Genomic DNA, 9,642 nt, shown 5'->3' on the forward strand with positions numbered 1-9,642 from the left:
ACGAGGAGGCGTATTGTGTTTTTTTTTTTGGTTTGTTTTTTATTGAGTATTTATTTTATGGTTTTGGTTTTTTCGGAGTAAATTTTTTTCAGAAAACAGAAAACAAATACCAGAAAAACAGAAAACAATTACTCCAGAAAAACAGAAAAAAATACTCAGAAAAACAGAAAACAATTACTCAGAAAAACAGAAAAAAATTACTCAGAAAAACAGAAAAAAATTACTCAGAAAAACTAAAATAAATTACTCAGAAAAACAGAAAACAATTACTCAGAAAAACAGAAAAAAATACTCAGAAAAACAAACAAAAAATAAATTACTCAGAAAACCCGTTTGTTTTTTCGTTTCGTTTGTTTTTTCAAGTAAATGCAATACGCTTCAGTAGTTTATATCTTAAACTGCACGTTTTAAAAAAAAACCAGGTTACATTTAAAACAAAATAAATAAATAAACAAACAAATGAACGCGTCATCAGTGGGCGCCGCCGCTTGTTAAACACGTCGCCGGTGCTGCTGCTGCGGTTCTGTAGCTTCAATAATGGACCAGAAACTGGACCCGGATCATCTGGAAATGCGTCTTCAGGCGCTGGAGAGTCGCATATACGGCGGGAGAAGAAACAAGAGTGGGAAACCTGCGAAGGTTGGTCCGGAATAAAACGTGTTATTACGAGTTAATAAAGGAGTTAGCCTGCTTTTAGCTCCGCAGAGCTAACGCCCTAAACTGTAACGTTGTTATCGAGTAATCTGATTACTCTGCGCACTCGTACTCTACTGTCACACAATAACAGACATGAGGTGTTTATCCACGAGCTGAACGGCTGCTGGGTTTGGCTGTTTAATGATGTGTTTTCTGTTTTATTCGGTCCTTTACTGGATCGTTACTGAATGTACTGTACAATGTACTACTGTGAATGTAAATGACACACAGCTCTGCAGACTGACCGCAGCTGGAGTCACATACAAGTGTGTTCAGATAACATACTCCTTTATTTGTCCCAAATTTGTGCTGTGGTCCTGAATCATCTGAGCGTCACATGATCTCTTCAGCTCACAAAGGGGCATTGAACATTGGTGCATGTTGGATTTGCAGAGGTGGAGAAAGTGTTTTTATGTCCCTGATGCTTCACACAAATAAATGTGCTTATTCCGGGTGAAGTTCAGGCCAAAAATCTGAAAATAAATCAGCAAATCTTTGTAATACTGCACATCCTGTTCCTTTTGAAAGTAATAAACCTCCAGTCCGCTAATATCCCCTCCTTTCACTGTCCTCTGTCCTGCAGTGTGCCGAGTCTTTGACCCGGATTCAGGCAGGTCTGACCAACACGGCCAACAAGAGAGAACGAGTGAAGATCCTGCACAAGAAGAGTGAGTCGCACACTGAGTTGTACATGTCCTGAACCCTGGATTACAGACAGAACTTTATTGATTTCTATATGTAATTATTATTAAGTTCCCCAGAAAGAATACTGCTTTACGTTGATACACTTATTCATGCATCGTATTGGGCGGGTTTTTGCCAGTGTGGAGGGGGATGCTGTAGTCTACATTTCACAATGTTACAAGCTCGCAGGAGTCAGAGGTTTGACTGTTTGGTGAATCTTTAATCGTGTTTTATCTGTGTTGCGGTGCAGTTGAGGACCTGCTGAAGTATCTGGACCCCCAGTTCACAGACCACATCACTGTACCTGACGCCATGAAGCTGGAGTTCATTCTCGCTGGTAAGAACCAGGAGGGCCCAACTAAAGAGGACTCGTAGGGAGTTCATTTATTTTTAGGCTTTTATTTCTTCTATATGAAGCCAAATGATATTTATAATACTAATGTTTAATGTTATACAGGTCCAATGTATACAGAAATTGTTTATTGTGGAAGTCAAAAAGAGCAACTTACATCGGGTTCAGTGCTTACTGTGATGCTGTTGTGTGTTTGTCTCCACAGAGGAGGACTTCCTGCTTTCCCAGGCTGCTTTGCTGGAGCAGGTCAGCAACTTGCAGCCACTTCTGGACAGCACCTACATCAGAGGTGAGTTTCAGCAAGCAAATCAAGGACAAAGCAACATCTGCTCTGTGGTTTTTACCCCTTGCAGCAAGTGATGAATGGATTTGGCTGGAATTTGTGTTTCTCCAGCTTCACTTGTGTTTCCCTGTCTGAACGCCGTAGTCCCAGTTCTACTTCTGGTGCCTCTGGCAGTGTTCAACCATGATTATGTTGTAAACCTCATGGCAACATTTTGTCATGCAGAGAAATAAATAAATACATCAAACAGAGCGGGGAAGCCTCATTAGTGTGTTTACCCTGACAGGCCTGTGTTATCTCTGTGTGTGTGTGTGTCTGTTGTTCACAGATGTACCAGAACACGCCACCAAGCTGCAGCGCCTGTCACAGATTCACATCAAAGAACAGGTATCCTCCCTCTTTCTCTCCCTCCAGTTGCCTCTTTGTGTGTCTCTCTCATTAGGTTTTATCTGTTGACTCCTCCATGTTTGTCTCTTTCACAGGATCAAACTGAGGCTCAGTCACAGGAAGTGAAGAAGCTATTTGAGGAATACAACAAAATGGTACACTGTTTTACAGAATTCTTTTAAATTTCATTACCACAAGACAAATTATAATACACAAAAGCCATAGGATCAAATGTCATGTCTTTGCAAACTTCTTCTTATGTCTTGGGGGATAAAGAATAATAATACACTGAAGTTTAGGATCCACTGTAGCAAAACAGAGAGAAATTTAGATTGCCGCTCCGGTTTTCTCTGGTGTCTCACGGTCTTCTTAATAACATAAACTGCCCCACCCACTGACCCCTGACCTCTGATTGGCAGATGTTTCTGCTGTCCAAGCAGTTCACCCAGTGGGACGAGACCCTGAGGAAGCTGGAAGAGGCCAAGGGCATTCGGCCTGTGGAGTAGCTACTGTCAACGCACGCTGATGAGGATTGGTGACGATGAAGAAGACCGCAATGTGATGGGAGCTTTAGATTAGATCAGGTGTTCAATATGTAGCTTGTTTTTCCCCCAATAAGTCAGAACAAAAGTGAGACAGAAGGATCGCAACATTTTACTGTTTTGTTTTTAACTGCTAATGAACTCGACACCAGAATTTAGTTGAATCAGGCGACTGATTCCCTAATTGCCTAATTCCAAGATTGAAACAGTTGATCTGCGGGTCCAATACAAGTTCATATGTCTCGTAAAATAGATTTGTTTGTGGTGGTGGAAGAAAAATGTTTTTATTAACCACCAATACCCGCACATGTGTGGACCCACCAGGAAATCTGACCTACCAGGTCTTCAAACGTTTTTAGAAACGAACAAAGCGATCTCTATTGTATGTGATAGTGTCTGTTGTTGTGGTTACAGACCAATGTGTCCCCCAGCTGATATACCAGTAATACTGTACTGCCCATACAAACCAAAAGTCATTCAGTAAAACAGGACTGGATTGGAGGAAATGTAAAATGTGAAGACACTCTGTCTCATGTGACTCTTCGTCAGCCGTCTGGAGGAACTCGCTCCCATCACGTGACTTGTGGCTCAGAGCTGCTGCTGTTATTTATTTTCAGACAACAGAGCTTTTTATGCTCACATATTTACTCAACTTGTAACACATTCCAACATCCCTACTGCAAGATCGTCACAAGACTTGTTTTCTTGCCTTTCACTCATTCACACACACACACACCCTGCAAGGCTTTATATTTTCCCTCTGGATGCCTCCTGACATGATTTGTAAAAACTTAAATTGGCTTTTTCTTTCCAGTATTCTGGTTTTAAAATGTTATATACAGTATGTCTCATTTGTCTACAGCATGGCTGCAGTTATTATAATAAATATAACTTTTTTCTTTCACTATTCCAGTGTGTTGTCTGTTCTGTATGTATCAACTGTTTCAAACTGCAGACAGATTGAAGGGTCTCTGTGTGTGATCTGTCAGTTGGCCTACTGGTTTCGCACAGGTTTCAGGTTCATCAAAGGCCTTAAATCAGCTTTTGTTGGGATCCTTAGTGATTCCCCTTATTCTTGTAAATACAGTAAATAAATTGGCAGAGGAGATTTTAAAAGATCACTGCCAGTTTTCTTCTGTCACACACATTGTGGAGATGGTAAATCCCTTCCTATGTGACAGAGACATACATGGGAGACAGGAAGGAGGAGGTTATTCGGTACCTTTCAATATGCCACAGTATGCAGCATTATCACCAGGCTGACTTGATTACTTTTTGGAAACACCCCCTCAGTTGATCATTTTAATCTCATGAACCTCTCCTCGATTTCTCCATCATCTCTTTGGTGACATAATACTTAAATATAAAGTTTCTCTGTGTAATTTGATGGTTTTTGGCTAATTTTGCACAGATTTTAATATCTTTAGCCTCGTAAAGGTGGCACCAACTGGTGATGTCAGGGCCAAAAAAATTGACAAAGACTGTATTGACAAAATGCTACAGAACTTTTTGGCACATTTTGTAACTGGCAGCAGAGGGTGTTCACTTCTCCTCCTCATCATTTTGTGTTTGTGTATCTGCAAGAATGTCAAAAAATCCTGAATATGTTGTTGAATATGTTTAGAAAAAATAAACCTAAAACAAAAGAATAATATGTTTTTCACTTTTTCACTTAAACGGTACAGCAGCTGGTTTCTCTGATTAGCACACTTTCAGTCACAGAGAGATCACAGTAATGCATGAAATTAACTGGTGGGAGGAAATCCTTGACACTGCTGGAAACATATCTCATTGTGCCATTATGCAAGCTTGCAGATTTTCCTCTAAATCTATAAAACAAATGTGGTAAACGTCTTTTTTTTTAAGTTGTCATAATCTGACGATGTTAAAAATATACAGTACTCTCAAGCAGAATAGTTATATAACAACAACAAAAACAACAACAAAACTTTTCACATAATGTTAAGGCGATGAATAGGCCTACAGGTCTAACAGTATCAACCTGCAAAAGATTACAAAATTCCCCTCAGGAAACTGCAAGCTACATGTACAATATAGGCTTTATAACTCCTTAATTACTCAAGTTTAAGATAATGCAAGGAAGGATCATTCTTTTTAAAGTTTAAACTAAATTTATGTGTAAGTACAAGTGCTGTTGTTTGACTGAATGCTTCATTTCTTGTGCTGAAAACTATCCAAGTAAAAGTACAAAAATATATTTCTGCTAAAGAACAATCTGAATCGTTCCATATGCATATACTGTGAAAAGGCCAGTGTGGCATCCTGTATACTTCAGACAAACGTTTGTGTAGTCATCTGAGTTGTATTGATTCAAAACATGTGGAAGTCTTTTGTAAATGAGAAATTATTATGGACTTATGGATGGTATTTTCACCTAACTTGTGTTCTTAATGACTTTCATTTTGGTATTTCCTCTTTGAGCAGAATAGTTTTTACACCTTTTTCTACTGCCTGAAACACTGATTGGATATCATTTTAAAATCTGATAAGTAGCTGCTCACTGATGTTATATTTGTTCAGATTGCTTTGTTTTGCAAGTTGTCTCAGAATCAGTCAGAAAGTATGTTTTCTGTTATGGGTTATTCAAGTCCTCCAGTTCTGACTCTGGCTACATTAGAGGTGATTCAACTTTATTGCTAAGTTTATTCTGAAAAGTGCCACAGGTTGTAAATAGAGTTTTAACACAAGCCATGTAACTGTTATTGTTTCATTTTGATAGCAATCCTGTCCAGTAAAGCACTTTAGAAACATGCAGTGCTGCAGCATTGCCAATGTGACTTGGCAGCTTGACCACTAGATGGTGACATTTGATGGCAAATCTCATTCATTTCTTGATTTAGTCTAATCGTTTTACACTACTACTTTTATATATATATATATGTATACATACACAGATTAACTTCCCATATTTAGCATTTATAAGCAGTATATAAACATTTAATAAAGGCTTAAGATACACTATATATTTTTAGGCAAATATAAGTGTTTTTTAATCAGAAACAGAATCAGAATCAGAAATACTTTATTGATCCCCGGGGGAAAATTTGTTAAATGTACTTAAAGCACCAGTGTGTAGGATATAGTGCCATCTAGGTCAAATAATTATTATGTTGACATAGTTAAAGTTAACATTAACTATAATTAGATAACACTGTAGGAATAGCAATGTTACAGAGAGGCTTTATTTCCTGTAATGGGTAAACTAACATCACACACATTTAATGTCAATTTAAGGCCTTTTAACTGTTTAATAGTTAGCAATAGAGAGAGACATATAGTTAATGTTACAAAGCACCTTAGCAAAGTTGATGTTTTCAGTAGAATGGATTGAGGTGCGTTCAGGGACACTCAGTCCAGGGTTAAATGCAGAAATTAGACTACTTTTTTTAATGTGTAAATATGTGTGTGTCTATGTGTCTTTAGGGACACACATGTATCCATACAGACATTTCTCTTAAAGTGTATTAAAATAATTTCCTGCTTCAAGGTCCAAGATGAAAAGAGAGGCGAGATTTCCTACTACAAGTGAATGTCCACTAGTTCTTTTTAAAAGAAATGAAAGGTTCCCTTTTAAGTAATTGTGTTCCTCCAGTACTCTCGTTAAACTTTCCTTCAGGAAATGTGTCCGGAGTCTATAAAACACTGGTTGCCACCTTGTTATCAGTACAGTGATTCTCTGTGATATACTTAATGAACACTTACAGTAGCTGCACATTAGATCCTGATGTGGTACTTGTTGCTTGTGGGACAACAAGTTACCATCCTGTTTTTACCACCAATTCATTCTGAAAAGGCTGACCTCTTGTGTCGTGTTTTTGATCTGAATCAAAACTGTTTTGATGGACAAGTGATTCTGAAATGTTCTGTTTTCATTTCTTGAGGCAGTATAACCGTTTCTTACACCTAGAGCACTTGCTCAAATTTAAATACATTTTTTAATTTCAAATTATGTCAGGGAAAAATTCCCAACCTCATATCAGAAAGAGGTCTGGACATCTTGCAGACAGTTCTCTAAAAACGTTAGATAAAAAAATAATAATAAATAATAAGTCAGAAAAATGAGGTTCTGCAGAATCTGATGCATAAAGGTTTATTGAAGTCACAAAAAGCAAAGCATGCATGAGGTCCTGGGACCTGACTAACACCCTCTCTCCTCTGTGGCTAAATCTTGTTGTTTCTTTTTTAATTTAAATTTTCATCAAATCAGAATTATAATCTTTGACCAAGCAAGTTATACTTGTATATGCCCCAAAATAGGACGTAAATACAGCAAACATGATGCATACCACACAGCAAACGTGATCTATAATAAAATGTCAATTAATTTACTTATCCTTCTAACTTTGATATCATTCCACATCACATTTTACCACAGCAATAACACATCATATAACATCAGGAAAGAGCAGAAGTGAGCAAGACAGCCTGAGAGGGTTGAAATACTTCTTAACCCATGCTAGTGCCGGGGCCTTCAGGGCATGTACTTTCCACCTTTTGGTCCCTTAAGTACTTCAGTAACCCCTTTTTACTGATTTCGCTGTGGCACTTGCCTTCACCAGACAATTCAAACTACAATCAAAAGAAAAGTGATTAAGTTCATTGTGACATTGCTGACATACATTATCTCAAAATATAAAATGAAAGTAATGGCAGTGATGAAGAGTGTGTTTAGAGGTGCTGGTAGGCAGATGTTACAAGGCCTACATTTGTTTCCCCATTTCTGGGAATTCCAGCTTTCTTTAGGGAGCCAGATCATTTGGCTCAGCACTATTGTTTTAAAGTCTGTTGGGACTTAATGAAATGTGCTTTACTATTGTGTGTCAGTGTGTCAGTAGCAAAAATGGCAATGGACCACTGAATGAGCCACGTACCTGCATTGCTACCTTCACTCCATAACGCACATAGGTAGCAAGGTGTTCACAGTTGTTGTGGGCGATCAAATACGGTCCACAGTTCCTATACTTTTCTTTGATCCGTCCTATTATTTCTGTCTCACTTCCTGCATTGTACTGCTTATTTCTCTTGCGATCCTTGTATCCATCAAGATAATTGGCCACCACAGGTTCCTTCGTCATATCGAGTTTAGAGAAAACACACCTAGGAGGAGTCCCCTCTATAACCAGGAAATAAACTGTTAGAGGTAATGTTACTGTATGTGAACATTTACAGTAAATGTAAAGTAAATGCAACTTTATTCAAACAGCAAAGGTTTCTGGACTGTCAGGATAAAACACAAACATGCTAAACTCCTGCTAATCCAAACAAGTATTTCTCACTCAGTGTTTTAGTGAATGAATATCCCCTCATTAGTCCAGGTTGTGGGGGGAGCTGGTCCGAGCAAATCGTGAGAAAAGCTCCTTCAATACACTGTACAGTAAAGATGAAGTGCTTTCATTCAAACTGATGTTTGTTTTATTGTCTCTCTCACTGTGAGATTGGAAGATGCTTTAATTGGCTGACTGCATTTTTCAGTTTTTACTTACTTAGGCGTTCAAATATGTCATCCCCGACTTTTTTACCAGGAAGTTGTCTGTTGCCCACATAAACAGCAAAGTGCCGGTATTCAAACTTGTTTCCGACAGCACACTTAGCTTTGAAAGCAATGATATCTCCAAACTGGAACTGTGAATGGAAGAAATGGAAAACGAAGAGATATTACTACTAGAACTCTGACAGTATCACGTCATGAAAGTGAAACACACCACAAAATAGTGAAAACAGCAAAACAAGCATAAATAACTTACTCCATAAATATCTACAGTGATCACCAGCTGAAGGATCACAGCCACCAACATCAGGTTCCTCATTTTCCAGCAGTGAAGAACTGTGATGAACCTGGAACAATGAACTGTGTTATCTAAAGATAATCTGAAACTTCTGTGAACTGTGCATATTGGTTTACCGGAGGTTTACCGTTAATAGTGGTGAGGGGAATAAATGACTAGTGTCTCTAACCACATCACAGTATTCATCAGTATGTGTTAAAAGGTCTTTCTCCTAGAGAATATCAGTACCTGACAGAGAACCAGAGGTCAGAAAAGGACATACCCACTCACACTAGGCTTCTCCACCTCCTCAGGCTCCTGTCCTAACACCTCTACCACTAGTCTGACTCTTAAGGAACAAAGATTTAAACATTTAGAGGATTGTTAGAGAACGGGGCCTTACCGAAATGTTGTGAGGAGAGGCTTGAATGGAGGGTTGAAAGGATCAGGACCAGACAAATATCTGTCTTTCAATAGACCAAAATGATATACCTAGTTATATTAACCGAAGCTTAAAGACATACAAAGCCTACGTCCAGAAAACTAAGTTCTTTAAGATGGTAGCGAAGAGAATAAAAAGAGTAAAGAGACCAAACAAAAGTCTAATAAAGTCAAAAAAATAATAATTCTATAGAGGTTAAAAGAAACCTCCATACTCTCAGAATTACATCTCCTTTTATACAAGGGAGCTGTGTTTATTTTTTACTAAATGTAACTAAAGTCTATGACATATATGGTCAAAAACTCAACAGAACAGTTATTCATTGGTTAAAGAGTAAATACGTTTTATTCCTAAACAGTTTCACAATCAAAATGTGTTTTCAACACATTAAGATAAGCAGGTGGAGATCATGTCCGTTTCACGCATACATAGTCATCCTCACCCCCCTTCTTGCTGTTGCTCAAGAATGA

The 9,642-nt window shown here is 38.2% G+C and overlaps 1 protein-coding gene across 1 annotated transcript; it reads left to right on the top strand.

The window, feature by feature from the left end:
- The first annotated feature begins 480 nt into the window (after positions 1-480).
- Positions 481-3,851, top strand: dctn3 (dynactin 3 (p22)). Its single transcript, XM_035672934.1, has 7 exons — positions 481-639; positions 1,280-1,364; positions 1,631-1,717; positions 1,938-2,021; positions 2,344-2,402; positions 2,498-2,557; positions 2,822-3,851. The coding sequence occupies exons 1-7, from the start codon at positions 538-540 to the stop codon at positions 2,906-2,908; spliced, it is 564 nt and encodes a 187-aa protein (XP_035528827.1). The 5' UTR covers positions 481-537; the 3' UTR covers positions 2,909-3,851.
- The last annotated feature ends 5,791 nt before the right edge of the window (positions 3,852-9,642 follow it).

This window comes from Morone saxatilis, unplaced genomic scaffold (assembly GCF_004916995.1).
Source record: "Morone saxatilis isolate NCDOM2014 unplaced genomic scaffold, NCSU_SB_2.0 Contig24, whole genome shotgun sequence".
NCBI classification, from domain to species: domain Eukaryota; kingdom Metazoa; phylum Chordata; class Actinopteri; family Moronidae; genus Morone; species Morone saxatilis.

What these genes read in the sequence shown, in the direction of transcription:
- dctn3 (XM_035672934.1), top strand. Translation starts at nt 538, where the DNA reads ATGGACCAGAAACTGGACCCGGATCATCTGGAAATGCGTCTTCAGGCG. An exon ending in AGATTCACATCAAAGAACAG is followed by an intron (nt 2,403 to 2,497) that starts GTATCCTCCCTC and finishes TCTCTTTCACAG; the next exon opens with GATCAAACTGAGGCTCAGTC. An exon ending in TTGAGGAATACAACAAAATG is followed by an intron (nt 2,558 to 2,821) that starts GTACACTGTTTT and finishes TCTGATTGGCAG; the next exon opens with ATGTTTCTGCTGTCCAAGCA.